At 59.4% G+C, this 17,074-nt stretch overlaps 1 protein-coding gene across 1 annotated transcript in view; it reads right to left on the bottom strand.

Annotated features, from left to right (window-relative positions):
* Positions 1-309: 309 nt before the first annotated feature.
* The window catches only part of gammaCOP (coat protein (coatomer) gamma), a 49,937-nt gene continuing 33,172 nt past the window's right edge, over positions 310-17,074 (bottom strand). The window contains exons 15-16 of the mRNA XM_037230427.1: positions 15,746-15,901; positions 310-624 (exon numbers count right to left, since the gene is read on the bottom strand). Of these exons, the coding sequence (XP_037086322.1) occupies positions 494-624; positions 15,746-15,901 (287 nt within the window). The 3' untranslated portion in view covers positions 310-493. The remainder of the gene's footprint in view (positions 625-15,745; positions 15,902-17,074) is intronic.

The raw sequence follows: 17,074 nt of genomic DNA, 5'->3' as shown, positions 1-17,074 counted from the left end.
AACTGCTGAGGCTATGTGGCGTCGCTTGTCTCTCACCCTGGCAGGAAAAGCGGGCACAGGGTGAATGGAACCACATACCTCTGGTTTCCCAGACGCGCAGTGGTTAGCGCAGACGCGTTAACCACTACACTACCGGCACCCGGATGGCTAAATAATTAACCTGGAGTAAGCGTTACCTCCTCCCACGCTGGTGCACACCTAATGACCCAGTTGACACGTCACACGGCCCACCCACCAAGCTCCGGTGCTCCAGTCAGGCACAGCCATCACCCTCTGCGCCGCACACCACCACCAAGCAAACACACGGGCTTCAATCGGTATATATTTGCTCAACTAACGACGTAAGCGGCGCCGGCCACAGATCATGAACGGCACCATTCCAGGTAAGAGCGCTACAGATAGAAGTCCCGTGCCCAAAGCAGTGACGCGGTCAGCAGCGCAGCGTCGCCCGCGCGCCAGCGCGAGCGGCCGGTGCGATGGCGGGCCGGCGCCTCTAGCCGACGGCCGAGGCCACCACCTCGGAGACGGCCGGGTCGGTCGAGCGCACCGTCAGCTGCATGGTCACGCCGTCGGAGAGCGCCAGCCGGGCGCGGACCAGCACCTCGGCGCCGCCCCGGTACACGCCTGCGGCCAGCCGACCGGCAGAACGGTGGTCAGTAACTGGGCACGGTGAGCCACACGGGTGACTTGGGTGGCGGTAGCTGGGTAAGGGCAAGGGTCAGCACGCAAGACCGCGACCAGGTAAGGGTCACCGCGGCAAGACAAGCAAACAAGTCGGTCCAGACGGACACACCGGCGGCCGAAATGTGGTTGGCGACATGGTGCAGGTAAGCGCCTGAGGTAAGCAGGTGACAACGTGACGGCGGAGGGACCACCGGGAGCAGACAGGCACACGACTCAGTGCAAACGGGCAGGACACGGACATACGAACCGATGGCTGGTCAGTGCGGGTGATACAATAATATCTTAAGACCTGGCGGCGGAACAGGCACAAAAACAGACAATCCAGGCCAAGCAGCTAGCCACAGAGGCTCGCGGGCGCCGAGTCGGGCCGCGTCGGCCCCCCGCTCCCGCCGTCCGCTGGGAAGCCGGGTCGACAGCCGGTAATTATATGTATGGGCGGCTATTTGGCCGGCGTCCGGGCCAGCGGCCGGCCTGCCACCGACGCAGCGCTGAATCGCGTCCGCCCAGCCAGCGGCGGGCAGGACATTCATAACCAGCGCCGGCAAACGCACGAGGTCACGGGGCGCCGTAGCGCCACTCCGCTGACGAGACGGCCGGAGCCGAAATACAAAATGGAAAGCGGACGGGTCGGCTATCACACCGCCGGGCGAAGAGCGCGACAGGAGGGAGGGCCGCCGCAGGCAATCTGCCTAAAACCCGGCCCGCGGGAGACATGCGGTGGCCTGGCGCGCGCCGGCGGACGGCCGGCTGACGCAGCAGCAGGCGTCCCGCGGGCTGGTCACAGCGTGTCGCCTCCCTTGAGCCGCTGTCCGTCTCTCCCCTCCCATCCCCCATCGCCACGCGATCACTGCAGTCGGCGGCGGCCGCGGCCGAGATCAAGGCTCGCACACCGCTCGTCACGACGGCGACGGCGACCGTGACGGCGGCGGCGACCGTGACGGCGACATCGGCGGCCGCGGCCGAGATCAAGGCTCGTACACCGCTCGTCACGACGGCGACGGCGACCGTGACGGCGGCGGCGACCGTGACGGCGACAATGGCCAAAACGATCCGTGTTTAGGCGAGACTGCGATGCACTGGAACGGACGGACAAAGCCTAGGGCACACCGCGCAGACCAAACGGCCGGTGGTGGACGGTACGGGAAGGGCCCCAAGCCCTCTACATCTGAAGAGGACAGACGGGAATGACTGGGTGGTGTGGAGGTGAGGTGGGGTGGGGTGGGGTGGGGGGGGGGGGGGCAACTGGGACGCAAAGGGTCGATGCGGAGAGGACTGGGACGGTCTAGCTGGCCGCCGGTCGGTCAGTTGCCACCAGTTGGGCCCTACACAGCCCGGCAAGACGCGATGACTGGTCGCGTCCCGTGGCAGCTCCGGACCGGACCGGCCGCGTCCTGCAGCTCCGGACCGGACAGGCCACGTCCTGTGGCAGCTACGGGCCGGACCGGCGCACGGAGCCACGGCGCCGGGCAACGCACTGCCGCTCAGGGCGCTAGCAGGGCGCCGAATGTCTGCTCTTGTCTCCAACAGTCAATATGTGCAGCATTTTCCCTATCGTGTCTCGCTTGGCCACTGCAGCGGCAGTCTCATACCCGGTGCTCCGCTGACGACAGCGAAATATTTGCGCAATGCACGGGACCGAAAACGAATGGGCGATCCGCTATATTACCAACGGCGTCTTCAATACTTCGGACCTCCCGATTGTGCGACTGCCGATCCGCGGAATCCCGATGTTTTGATTCTTCGATCCGACAGCCCCGAGCAGCATCCTTGCATTGCCACGCACCGACTGTTACGGATTACGGCTGCAATCTCGGGAACGTGTCGGAAGTGCTGCGCTGTGCTAGCCATTGGGCTTACTGAAGCTTTTCAACGTATCTTCGCACGGGAGCCATATTGAAATCCCGGCGTTTTTAAAGCTGCTCTCCAAACCACCTGAGCAGCGTTGGTGAATTTTCTAAACAGGTTCCACATCCTGCCAAATATGTGCTGCCTACATCATCCAGAAGCGACGCCAGCAATGTGTTTTGAAAGGCACGTAAGGTCGGACGGCCGCCTGTTCAGGCTGCTGCCCCGGCCGCAGCTGTACTGTCAATAAGACCGAAACGACCGCCATGTGCACTCATTTTGTGTTCAAATCTGTGCTTATGATTGTATCCTCTCGACTGCTGGCATCACGTTTATCGATGGCGACTTCTATTTTCCGCCCATTTGCACCTCATCAGTCCGCCATTAACGCTTCCGAGCTATTATCACCATTATCACAAAAATATTTCTGACTGCATTTTTTACTGCACAGAACTAATGCTCTAACCGGGTGTCTATACCCTTTTTCATGAAACATGTTTTTCAGATCCTCAAGGCATACCAAACAGGTGGTTTCGTCTCTCTTGCCCCTTCTAAGTACGCCATTGGTCATATTCTTACAGCTTCGAGCGGCCAGAGGAGCGTCCATGCCTCGGAGGTGCAAAATGACCCCAGCTGTCCACGCGCCCGATAGTTCCACTCATCAACCAATCGCCTGAGCCCCGGCCGCCAGTTTGAGCGCTCTAACCAGGCGGACCGATATCTCCAGGCGGAGACGAACCCGATTCAGCGCACGAAAATGGGGCTTATCAGACTTGTGGCACAACTGAAGACGCGAACAACTTTAACGCCCATCTGCGTTTGAGTCCAACGAACTAAGCTCGACCCACGCAGCTTCCTTCCCTGCAAGCGTTGGCCGAGTGGGCCGGCGGCGCGGCGCTCAATGAAGCATGTCCCGGGACAGCAGCAGGAGAGGCGCAGCTCAACACGGACCGAGCCAAGCGGGTATCCTGACGAACGGGAAGGGGAGGCACTCCTGGTCGATAAACGTCCCAATGACAACGAGTCGAGCAGGTTAAAGATGGGTTCGATATGTTTTCATTCAGGCCATGCCGTGACCAAAACGCCGCGCAGCAGACGCTTCTGGGAAGACGAACGCGGAGGCCGCGATCATCACCCGGTAATGTGCTCCGAACAATTAAGTCCATTTCGAAGAAATCCACTAACATGGTTCGTTACGGTCCACCTGCCCTTGGCCCAGGACCCAATCCCACAACAATAAAGCAATTTGAGAACGATTAATCTGGTGCGGCGGACACACGGCGCGTCCCCAGCGACCGCCGCGCTGTACAGGTCGGTCACGCGAGTCCCCTCCTCCGACGCCCACCTGACGACCACAGGACACCGGCAGGTCCGACCGACGGCTCCACTCTGATCTCAAGCTCATCGGCGCCACGCGTTTTGCTCGGCCGCCGCTCCAGCCGGCTGATTGAGCTGGCTTGTGAGCCGGCCAGTCTATTTATTGATAGCCCTTCATCGGGCGGCCGGGGAAGGCCGGCGAGCGGACCAAAGGCGGGACTCGGAGAGTGCTCGCCGACCGCCGTCATGGACGCCAGGCCGGCCACTTCCCGGGACGGCCGCCTGGAGGGTGTGGCCGCGCCAGCTCCAGCACCCTGTGCTCCAGTCCCAGTCGGCCGAGGTTTTGACCCGCACCACGTCCAACTCAGCTCCAGGCCACCGTATCCAGGTCAGCTCCAGACCAGCTTCTGCCAGCCCAGCTCCAGAGCAGACCACCATGTCCGGGTCAGTTCCGCACCAGACCACGCACAGCTCAGCTCCAGACCAGACCACGTCCCAACCAGCTCTAGACCAAATCATGTCAAGGTCCGCACAAGATCCGTTGCGAGCGGTCGGAGTATCCAAAGAACGTGAAGCACCTGCCCCCGGGAACTGAGCGGTCGATGATATCAGCTCGCCACTTCACTCAACAATGCATGACGTTTTTCCTGACTTGCGCTTTGGTGCAAATCTCGACCACATGCAATTGGCCGGTCTTCGCTGCAATGGCATCGCACCTATCATTCATGTTTGCTATCCTTTAATATCTGGGATCATAAGCACCACCATGTGCCACTTCAAATAGCGCGTGCATTTTGCAGCGAGTGCGCCCGAACTTGTTCACCACTGTTGCCGACCCACTTCCGCGTGGTTTTAAAGGAATGAAATCACGACTGTGATCGGCTGCAAACCCCTGCAGGAAGAATTCCGAGCCCTTTCTCCCCAGTCCAAGAACACCATATTCCTTCGACTAACAGCCGAGTAGCCAAGTATAGGAGACCAAAATCTGTCCCGCTGCTTAACCCTATGATGCGTGCTAAGGTGGTTTTAACCCCGAATTGTGTGTCGGACAAAGGCTGGGGTAGGGGTGAGGGTGAGGGCAATTTGTCCCCACCGAGATCTCAGAAACTAAGACAGCTAAGCACAAATTTGCAGGGCGTGCTGGCCTGTATGTGAAGCTACTTGTGTCAAAATTTGAGGTTCCTAGATCACGCCCTTCGGGATAAGGTCAAACAAGGTCAAGCTACAGATTGGTGTACAAAGTGCCCCCAAAACTTCTCATACCACCATCGTGAGCCGAAATACCTGTTTTAAGCAAAGGTCACTAGTGCTCACCCCAGGTCAGTGACCCTGCTTGACCTTTAAAGGTCATGATGATCAAAATTCTACAAGACTACTTCAATTATTTCAATTGAATAAACGTCAAAGATTACAGGAAGGCGGTATACTCCTATAACAAAATGTTGGGCCGAGTCATTCTATAGCATTGACCTACTCTAACCTTTAAGAAGTCCATAGAAGACGCATGATGCGGTCCCTACAATCAAGAAATCTAAAATGAGGGCTAGAAACTATCTCATGCAGAAGGTTCTAGAGAAAAAACCAGCTGATTTTGACCTTGATCTGACTTTCATACGTGACCCAAGGTCAATAGAATTTGTCGATTCAATTTGTCATTCAATTTAGCCGTGATGCCTAAGAAACTATCTCAGAGATGTATGGCTTCGTCTAACACTTCGTTGTTGCATTAGATTGAAGGATTCCCTACAAATTCTCTTCGCAGAATTCCTGGCCTGAATTTGACGTCAGCGACCTCACAGCGCAAATCTTAATCTCTGAAACCAAAAAATCTACTATTCAAGTGTCTACAGTTATGCAAAATTTCGCACGGCTATGCCGCGCCTTTCCGAAATCAATCCGGAAAACCTACGGAGTGGTGGGATCAAACTGACCCCCACTCCAATTCGTGTGTTCCTCTGTCCTTGGACCCGAGAGGGAAAGGTGAATCAGAAAATGCCGGATCACAACGAAGCACCGAGTACGAACATCATCGAAGTCAATACGGAAGAGTAGCACATGGAACCACGTATAGAAATGCCCACAAAACGTACCTAAAGGTAGAAGCCCTCGACATATCTTCACGTGAAATGCATGTTTGGAATAATCAAGGGCCCCGCTTCCAGATCGCGTGCTTCATGTCTTCATGTCTGTTGTACACGCTAACTGCTTCTGACGAACCACATGCACCAGCCCAGACAGCGTCTATATCCGCACCAGACCCTGTCCAGGCCAGCCCCGGACCGCGTTGAGACCAGCCGCACGTTTCAGCGCCTGTCGGACCGGCCCTCGAGCCGACCGCGTCCCGGCCAGGGCCAGGTCGTGACCTGGTGCTCTCCAGACGGGCCGACCGTGGTGGATCACTGCCGCTCGAACCCGACCGATCCCGGCCGGCCCGCGCCACCTAATCGGCGTCGTTTGGGCCGCGCCGCCGCGAGCGGCAGCTGAGACCGCTGCCGACGAGCGACCGCGGGGACCGTACTCGCGCGTGCTTGGCCAGGCAGCCGCTATTACGGCGGCAGCTGAACCCCACGGCACCGACACCACGGCGGAGTCCTGGCCAACGAGAGAGACGACGGCGCGGCCCGCAGAGCACGGCCCCCACGAACAGGCGGTGCAGAACGAGCACAAGGATCGGAGCCGAGCAGACGTGTTGGAAAACCAAAAACTGAGAGCGGTGGGATGCGGGCATTATAACTGCTGGCAGTGAATATCGTCGACCCCGTGCGACTTCTAACCTGGGTCGGGTCGGCAAGGTCAGCAGATATCAAACAGGAGTTCGCTAGTGACACGCACGCGCACCGAAAGGAGTGGCCCTCCAAAGGTGGGGCGCGAGCTCAGACACTACCCGTACGCCAGAGAAATGACGCTTTAGAACGGTCTACTTTTTATCTTCCACGGCGGGAGCTTCTGGCGGCATAAATAATGCATCGCACACCAGCCCACCTGTTCATCCTAATAAAGCTCCGCGATAGGACCAAGGCGATGTTTCATCGGCGCAGTGCCACCATGGGAGGGGCCGCGAATACGTCAAACCTGATACAGGCGAGGTCAACGATACACCCCGGTAACATCCTGATACCCAGGGGGACACCCGACATCTGAAAGTCGTGCAGAGCAATGCACGACGGTAGACGAACGTGGGAAATGTGAGACAACACAGCAATGGGGCAAAATGGCATAGGATTACCGAAAGCCAGCGGCATCCCGAGGCTGAGTGGTAACCATACGCCAGTCAGATGCCGACACCAGCCGGGTACTGACGATCACGAGCCGTTTGGAAGGCAAGGTCCGACCCAGGCGAGACACCGTCCTAGCCGGACGTGACCTCCGACCGCAGCCGGGACCGGGCCCCACCCGTCCGGTGCGGCGGCAGCAGCAGCGGCACAGCGCGGCGCCCGTCGCCCGGCGGACGGGGGCGCCGATGACGCCGTCCCGCCGCCTCTGTGCTGGCGAGCGCCGCTCGTCCAGCCGGCCAAGCGGCGCCGGCGCCCGCCCTCCCACCGATGGAAATGAGCCGAAATGAGGCCGCCAATCAGCGGGTCCAGATTGGGCCGAGCCGGCCGGCGACCCTGGGGATGTCCCGCCCTCCGGCTGGCCCGCGCCCCTCCAGCCCGCCGCTCCGCCGCTCCGCCACACCGGCACGACCCCAGCCAGAGGTCAGCGGGCCAGACAGAGGGAGTCGCGCCGGCCAACTTGTCTCAGCACGCGCTGGTCTCGGGGTGATCATCTTGAAGCGCACCGCGGAAGGGCGCCATCGCATCCACGATTATGAAGAAAATACACATTAAGTATTACGAGAACAATGCCATCCTGGTACGTGCGTTATATTACCAGGAATACAAAAAATACACGGAACACGATTGGTCGGTAGCTTCCCCTCCAGCGCGACTTCACTTATGGACAACGGGTATTATATTACGACAGTACGTTATATTACCAAGAATACAAAACACGGAACACGATTGGTCGCTAGCTTTCCCCTCCGGCATGACTTCACATATGGACAACGGGTCTTAGAGCTACTACAGAGGAGCATTGGTGAATCCTGTTGATGGCAGAGGAGCAATTATGTGAGAGTGGAGGGCAGACACATCGTCAGACGTGCTCATGACAAGTTTATATGCGTGGTAGTCAAAATACAATCAGTGTGAAACGCGAAAACGTGCAAGCGCGGGCTGTTGGAGAAGGCGGCCTGAACATCGGGTTTCCTGCGAACCAGTAGCAAACAGATGATTACCGGAAGGTGCGTTTTCCGCGAATCGCTCCGATAAAACCAAATGGCAAGCATGAATGAGCACGTGGTTTGCGGACTTCCAATTAGCAAAGGCCTCAAGATTCAACCGGCGTTGAAAGTGAACACGCCTACGCAGGGACGAGGGTACTACGGAGAGGATAAGCCTCCCACCTTTTCTTTAAAATTTGCCATTGATCTCCCAATGAACACGGACTGGTAAGAAGTAACAAAAACATATGTGCCCCCTCCCAACTAATGGGGACTTCGGTTGCCCCTGCGCGTATGCGGGAGTTGGCTGGCGCTCCACGCTGAGCGGTGACCGTAAATTTCTTTTCATGAAGTTTAATAGCAAAGTTACGGGAAGCTAACTTGAACAAAGAATGCCCATCTGTTGCTGCGAGGCACAGATGTTACCATGGAAGACTGAGGCCACAGCCAGCAATTAACCACGTTCACGCAGGTGCGCGCTGTCCATGAAGCTTCGTATACATGACAGTTTGTGCCCACATCATCACGGCTCATGAGTGGTCATGGCCAAACAAACTTTGCTCAGGGGTGGAATAAAATAATTACTGGAGCGCACCGCCCGCAAATAAAGTACACACAGATTTATCCGTTGTACAGATAGCGTTTTTCAGGCCAAGAAGAAAGGTAACCCAGATACATCTTGTTCTCTGCACCCGGGTTTGGCGATCCGTAATTTCACCCGCATACCACTTTGACGTTAAACAAAGCAACGCACATAAACGTCTCAGGGACGCGACTGGGACGTCTCAGGGACGCGTGGCTCGGCCCTCCTGGTGACGAAGTACGCAGGTAAGGACCAAACACTATGTGCCCCGCGCACAGGCGCGGCTACGGACCGAGCACGACCGGTCCGTGGTCAGGTCAAGACCGAGCACGACCGGTCCGTGGTCAGGTCAAGACCGAGCGCGGCGAAACGTAGGAAGGCACGGACCGAGCGCGGCACATCCGGTGGGCATTTGATGCATCTGGAGCAAAAGAATGAACTGCAGCAGACAACAGACTCGCCAGGTTCGCCTCTCACTCGCACCACTACGCACCGCAGCGGCGGCGGCACGACCACGGAATTCGAGGCCGTGCAAGATCGAGGTGCATTGCAATGGCTTGCCGACTGAAGGTTACCACGTACATCATCACGCTCGTCGCCAATTTTTACGCATTTACTTCACTGGTTACATACATCCGCCGCTAACAGATTGTTCGTTATCGAAACGAAGACAATCCGATGTTCACGCCGCCCTGCTGCGAACATGTCTCCTGTGCGTATCTTTTCTTTTCAGGTCATATTTTAATGGTTTTCCACATGAGCCTGCCAAAACAAATCATCATGTTTGTTACACAATTTTACATCATCAGCTCGCTGGTCACACGCACCTCTAAGGGCTTTCCATAATCTGCACGAACATTTCGATGTTCTAGTTGCCACTCAGCATAAAGTCCGGCGCCCAGCGGCACGTCGCGCATTTAAGTCCCGGCGCCCGCGACATCACGCTAACGTTGAGCGAAGCGGAAGCGAGAATCATCGCACGGTTTTACCTCTGTTGTACGGACTTGTACTCAAATGATCAAATTGGTCGATGCCACCGATCATGCTGACTTGGCCAGACGTGAGTAATTCGGTGATCATATTTCACTTGACCTTGGAAAACTACTTGTCCAGTGAGGTAGCGGTATGCGCGTGCCGTTTCTATGTCGTCATGGGTGTCTGGATGACCTTGAAATAGTCTGCGCGAGATAGTCTGCACAAGTTCGTGGGTGTTAAGCTCATGAACCAGAGGCCTTGAGAAGGGGTCTTCAGAATGCCATCTCAGTCCAAGACCTCACAGAGGCGCCGAGATCCAAGACCCCCGTGGACAACTCGCTTTAACGGGCCGTTAAAGCGAGTTCATCTGGGCGCATTCAAAACCATCGCCGGCAATTAATACCAAAACCGTTGCCGGCAAAGCATTGCCGGTGCCCGTCTTCCGGGTAATCCAAAGTATGTGATGGTGTTAAGTCACAATAACATGACATGACGGCATCCCGTCTCCAGAACAGACGTCCCCGATCTGCAGCTGTCCGCAGTGGATCCGCTGCGTCTGTCAAACCTGGTCTATCTGAAACGTCCACAACGAGCGTCCGAACGCTTGCGACCCCCGGCCTCCAACGATAGAAAACCGACAACGCACACTGCTTCCTGTGAGCGCACCACTTCCTTAAACAACACCGGCAATGTGCCGCTGCGCTGGCCGCTGCGTTCCGCGGTGGACAGCCCCTCCGGCGCCAAACGGCACCGGTCCAGACGGGAGACGTCAGTGCGGCGACGCCCGTCTTGCCAAGCGGACCGGGCCCGCGTGCATTACCGGGTAACAAACGAGCGCACTCGGTCGGGTTATTGCCCAATCTCGGCACGTGCGACGACGGCAGGCAAAGCAGGCGGCGCAGACAAAGAGCCGAGCAGTCGCCAGCGCCATTTACTAACGTGGGAAGAGGAGGCGGAGGGGCGCAGAGATCGAGAGCGACGCAGACAAACGACTGCCGGGATGGCGTGCGTTCCGCATGTCTCACGGAACGATATGGGATGCTCTGCCGCCGTTCATCATCAGAACATTCATTCAGAGCGCTACACAATTCGCGCGGAAGGCACCAAGGCACATCTCGACAAGCTGATAATACGAGCCTGGCTAGCTCGCAAAAACAACGCAGCAAAAGGCTTCGCGAAAACATGCTAGCGCTCCATCCAGCCATCCATAACAGCTATCTCCTTTTACACAAGGCTTGCTTGGTGGCACGAGTACCAAGTGTGACCAGTCCAGAGTTTAGGAACGGAGTTCTCGATTGCATGCTTTCGATGATTTTTAAAATAGAATACACCGGCGGATGGGAAACATACGTAGATGCATCCCTACACATGACAGAATGTGCGAAAGGGGAACAAACACCTCATGCCACTTTGAGTGGTGACTGCAGAACAGACAGCGCAACTTTTACTCTGAGGACATATCAAAAGATACAGCGATCCATTATGTGCGATGCTTCATAACATTCATTAAAATAACGTGTGGGCAGAGCGGGTACGGGAGAGGGACGAAAACTATATTCCTCGCCCACAGCACGCTTCAATTTCAGTGTTTGACAACTTTTTGTGACATTTGTGTCATACATTCAGGGGCCGAGGCAAACGGCCGGGCGTCAAGGCCCAGCACAGAGCTGCAAAGCTGTGGCGACGCTGCTCACCGCGGGCGCCACAAGAAGCCACTTTACACCCACCAAGCCAGGCGTCGAGCACCTCGGCTCCGTACCGTCACCGTCACGGCGTGAGCTCGGCCGGCGCGAGCGGCGCGGCCGCTGCGGGGCGTCACCTGACGGGCTGAACAGAACAGAACAGAACGGGGCTGAACAGAACAGGGCGGCAGCCGGGTGGCTGGCTGGTTACCGAGCTCCGCAGCTGACCGCCGGCTGATGTTCGGGCTCCCCCACCGGCGTCAGCCGAAAACACACCAGGCGATCGGACAGCGTTCGCGCGTCCCACCGGCCTAGTGGGTCAAAGCGCTTTTCCCCTCCCCCCCCCCCCCCGACTGACACACACACACACACGCGTGGATGGGTGAGTTCGAGTCGACTCAGGCACTGGCTTTCTTCCCCTGACTGGTTTGGCCTGCGCCCAGTGGCAGCAGCTGCGCTAAAAGATCAGGCACGTCAAAGCGCGCGAAGGACCGAGACGACCATGACGCCTCGCCACCCAACTCTGCCGCTGACTCGACATTCTACGGCCGGATGTTGGGATCAGGGCTCGCGCAATCCGCACAGCTAGGCGTGGGCGGGGATCCCAGGAATGCGTCACATCAACAGCATCAGACGAAATCTTAAAACGATTACGCTTGCTCGGTCGATGGCCATGTCATGCGGGGGAGTTCCTAACGTTCCTCGAAGCCCGGTCGGCGCGGCTGACCATTCGCATCGCACCGAGTCACCCCCTCCGACGTCCGACGGCCAGCCGTCTGGCACCCGAGCCAGCCCGACAGCCGACAAAAACTCCGCTGGAACACGACGCGGCCGCGCCAGCAGCCACTGACCCGCATCAGCACCAGATCGACCCCGCCTTAATGCGGTCGTTCGCCCCACATGTCCGAGGCCAGGGTCGGGCTTGGCGGGGGTGCCGAGACCAGGCTCACTTCCGGCCAGCGCCGGCGCACGTGCGCCGAGTGTGGTGTCACGAGCCCGCACGTACGCCAGTCCTGCCGCCGCTGCCGTGTCGCTGCGCTCAGGCACGCCGGGCGCACGGAGCCGTGCTGACGCTTGGAGCGCCATGCTGGGTCAGACCAAACGCGACCCAGACGCGGCGCGCGTCCGCAGCTCACAGCCGCCGCCGTTGATCCCGGATGCGAATGACGGGCGCGCGGCCGGCGCGCTGGCGTCAGCGCCGCCGGCACCGGCAGCCGGCATTGCTAATCCGCACGGCCGTCGCGCCGACCGGCCGACAACCGAGCCTGCGCATCAGAAGCGATTATCCCCACGCGCGCTGCCCGGCCCAGTCGACGCTGTGACGCGCCCCGCCGGCACAGCATCTGCCCGGCCGCTGGTCTGCGCGTCCGCTCGCCGTCAGCGCCATCACGCCTCGCTACCGGGAGGCCATCTCGCCGTCAGCGCCATCATGCCTCGCTACCGGGAGGCCATCTCGCCGTCAGCGCCATCACGCCTCGCTACCGGGAGGCCATCTCGCCGTCAGCGCCATCACGCCTCGCTACCGGGGGGCCATCTCGCCGTCAGCGCCATCACGCCTCACTACCGGGAGGCCATCTCGCCGTCAGCGCCATCATGCCTCGCTACCGGGGGGCCATCTCGCCGGCGGCGCGCGGCCTCCGGCCAGCAAACTCGGCGGCCCGGCGGCGGCCGGAGCGGGCGCGCGGTGAGCCGGACGGCGGAGACCAGGCGGCGGCGCGCCTGCTCCCGGCGGCGGTCGGCCTCGGTCGCCCGCTGATTTATCGGACCGGAGGGGCGAGCGGCGGCTGACGCCAGCGCGGCCGTCAGCCCGCCGGTCGCGGCGGGACGGCGGCGGATGTGGCACCGGCCGCGGTCGGCGACCGCGGCCCGAGCACAGCGCCGAGATCGCGGCGCCGGCGCGCTGACGGCCTCGTCCGAGGACGAGTGGAAGCCGCAGCCCGCGGGAGCTCACCGAGCGCACTCCGCCGCCACTGCAACATTTCAAACGCTTAAATAATACCCCCCCCCCCCGACCTCATCTACAGACGGCAGCTCCCGCTGGGGCTGGGCGCCGCCCGACCGACGCGGCCATCTCGGCGCTCGTTCGGGCGACAAAGGCGGCGCGCATCGGCCCGCCCGACGCAATTTACGACTCCCGGGCCGGACCCGTAGGCGACGTGCTGGCCGGACTCAACGCACCTGGCCGGGCCTCGCCTGGCCGCTCTCGTGCCTGCACGTCCGCCTGGCGGCCGCCGCTCCGGACGGATGACGCCCACGCCCGCCGAGCCCGACTGACGCGTCCATTTCGTCGGGAACATTCTACGGTGATCATCAGCGCGGGCCTCACGGCCGCGCTGATGGGAACGCGGGTCGTCAGCGCGACACCGTTGAGCGTCCCCAGAAAATACCCAATTGGACATCGTCCTCATATGCATATATGCATCTCCACTCGGCCCGTCGTTCCGTCAGTCTCACGGTCGCCCAGCCTGAGCGGCCGCAGGAGCCCGGTTTAGGGTCTCACTGCGCCGTCGCTGCGGCGTCGGGGGCAGCGCAGGATTTCCATGGAAAAATATTGCACCACTTACAATTCCCCCTCAGTCCCTCAGCTCCGCAATGGTCGGAGCTAACGGAACGATTTCTAACTGAACAGAAGAAGGCGAGCACTCGGCACTCGTCCGAACATCTGAGATGACGCCCACCGCCAACGTTGCGGAGCAAGCGTCAGACACCGGTCCGATATTCGGCTTGGACCGATGGCTTGTGCCGAGCATGTGACTTGAACACATACTCCTAGCGGTTCGGCCAGGCCGCCTCGGACACTGGCGCGCTTGAATGCAAGTGCCATAGGCGGTGTGGTTTTGCCGTGGCCAACAGTCTGCGGGCTGGCGTGGCCTACGTGGCTTGGAGTAAACGGCCGCCAGCAATGCGGTCTCCGACGCCGCTGACCATATCTCCAGGCATCTATCGTGCCCGCAGCCACGTGCGCTGAACTACGGGGACAACAACGAGCACAGAGCACACAAGATGCGACCGTGCCTGTTCTGTTCAGTTTGTGTGGTGTCCACCTTGGCTAGAAATCCAACACAATGTGTCGTAAGGGTCGTCGACCACGGGAGGATCTCTACTTTAGCAAACCAAGGCCAATACTCGGCACTCGTCCCAACATCTCCCGCCGCCGCCAAAAAATTCAGCAATGTTTTAACTTCCCCACCGCGGGCCTGGACTCATTCGGCGACGAAAACGAGGTTAAGAGCAAATGAGGAGGTCGTGAGAGGAAGGTGCACCACTCTGGGTGGCCGGGGTGGGCTCTTACCGGGAATAACCCACTGTCCAGTGGTGCTCACATTTAGAGTCTGAAGATCTGTTGAAAAGTTTCAAAGCAGCGACGAGGTCCGCCGGATATCGTAAACTAACTCAGCTATACACCGAGACAACTACAAGACCATCGCTTCTGCGAAAGCACCGAAGAACAGCCGGCGGCATTTCCTGAATGGTTGGCCGAGACGCGGCGCCAGGCCGAGCCGGACCGGCGCGCGGAGGAAGCCGGCGCCGCCACCACCTCTGACCAGACGTCCGGACCGGCGACAGGTGTGAGAGCGAGCCCGGAGCGGCCCACCGCCTCTCACCGACACATGGCTGCCGCCGGGAGCCAGACGTCCGGACCGGCGACAGGTGTAAGAGCGAGTCCCGGAGCGGCCCACCGCCTCTCACCGACACATGGCTGCCGCCGGGAGCCGGACGTCCGGACCGGCGACAGGTGTGAGAGCGAGTCCCGGAGCGGCCCACCGCCTCTCACCGACACATGGCTGCCGCCGGCAGCCGGGCGGCGCGCTGATCAGTGCCAGGGACGGTACGCCAACACATGGAGAACGGAAGCCCGGGGCACAGGTAACGCTGGTCGGCGCGCGACACTAGCCACTACCACTAACGATGCAGGACAGGCAATAAAGGATGAACGCTGGCGAACAGAAAATAAACGAGCAACGCTGGACAACAGGACATACAAGGAACAAATAAAGCCGGTAGGCGCATTCGGTGGGGAACAGGGAGACTACCAGCATAGCGCGTCAGAGGGCAACGACAGAATGAAAGCCTGGATATACACCATAAATAAAAGGCAACCAGTTGAATTCAGTGTTCGACGATGAGGACTAGCCCCGCCAGCCGTCACGTCCCACCTAACGCGCAAAGAGCAGGTTCCGGGAGCCATGCCCGTGCCACGGGCATGGCCACGGCCCCCCGTGGCGGCCGTGGCCTATGTGTGCCAAGATCATGTATCACCTTTTTATCGAAGCCATTCCCGCCGAGGCGGCGGTCCAGCGGCGCCGCACAATGCAGCCGTCCGGCCCAGCCGACGGCGGCTCGGCGGCCGCGCCTCCCGCCGCCCCCCCCCCCCCCCCCCCTCCCCCCGGCGCTCACCTGAGAGCAGCAGGGTGTGGCTCGACTTGCCGTCGGGCACCTTGTCCGAGCGCTCGCACGCCTGCATGCCCATGAACTGGCTGATCTGCTTGACTGCCTGCTCCAGGGTCTTCATGGCCGACAGCGCGTACGTGTCCTCCAGCTCGTTCTGGTCGCCTGCCGGTCGCGGGGGCCGGTCAGAGGGGGGGGGGGATGTTCTGGGTCAGCAGGGTCATTGGTAGGGAGGAAAACCAGCAAGCCGAAGACTAGCATACTTTTATTTTGTACTGCATTCATGTACGGGATACTTGGCCCAAAACCATGTGATGTGGAAAGTGAGACGCAACACATAACGATGACGATGAAATGATGCGACTACGGATATTTCTAAAGGGGGCAGCGACCACAATCATTCGCTTATGCCAACACTATGGCACAATGGCACAAAGCACGATAGCGCCCTGACGCATGACATCACAGATGTGGCTGGGAAGCCACAGCATGAGGACAAGGCGGAGTACAAACATCGCGACGCTGGTCTAAAGTGTCACACCACCATCTGGCGACTACCAGCACGACACGAGCACGCGTCCAGCCAGCACGCTTCTGAACCCGACACAGGAGAACGGACGCGGACGCGAGTATTTTCGCTCCGATCTAAGCGTAGACGCGATGACGGCACGCCCATCGGCGCACAGGCTGCTGGCTGGTCAGCATCAGCGCAGCGCCGGTAGAACGCGGCTACGTGTGTGCGTCGGAGCCCGCGGAAGACCGTAACACAACAAGAATACGCTGCAATTCGACCAAACTCCTCAATGGCACATATTAACGGGAAAAAGAATCCTGCAACTTCCATTTAAAAACTGGAAACTGTGAAGCGTGGCGAGCAAAAACGTCGTTGTTTTACTTTATAGAACTATCTACAGGAGCACACTGATTGAAGTATCAAATATTGAAGTCTAAAACCGCCAACGCCTTAGGTCTTCCCTAACCACCCGAAGGATTGCGTGTGGTATTCATTACCGAACTATAACCACTTGCACCAATAACTTTTGCAGCCCGGTCGCCCTGGCCGCTGCCGCACCACCATGGTCTTCCCCTTGAGCCATCGCATCGGCGGTGAAAGTGTGGCGGTGACAACGGCGACGCGTCAGCCACGCTTCGGTTACCTTCCGGACTTGGCAGCCGATGTTCCGGCCATTCCACGTCTGTCTCAACATACACTGGCGTCGTGTCATTCCGCTGCCAGGGGTGGGCGCTGGAGGAGGCTTGAGGTAGCGACACGCCCGGCGGGCGTGCCCACAGTTCGCACCAAACACCATTGGCCGCAGCTCTCGTCCGTCAGCGCCA

The sequence above is a fragment of the Pollicipes pollicipes genome, unplaced genomic scaffold, assembly GCF_011947565.3.
Source record: "Pollicipes pollicipes isolate AB1234 unplaced genomic scaffold, Ppol_2.1 Scaffold_6686;HRSCAF=7923_pilon_pilon_pilon, whole genome shotgun sequence".
Taxonomy (NCBI): Eukaryota; Metazoa; Arthropoda; class Thecostraca; order Pollicipedomorpha; family Pollicipedidae; genus Pollicipes; species Pollicipes pollicipes.
This window is presented reverse-complemented; position numbering and strand designations above follow the sequence as displayed.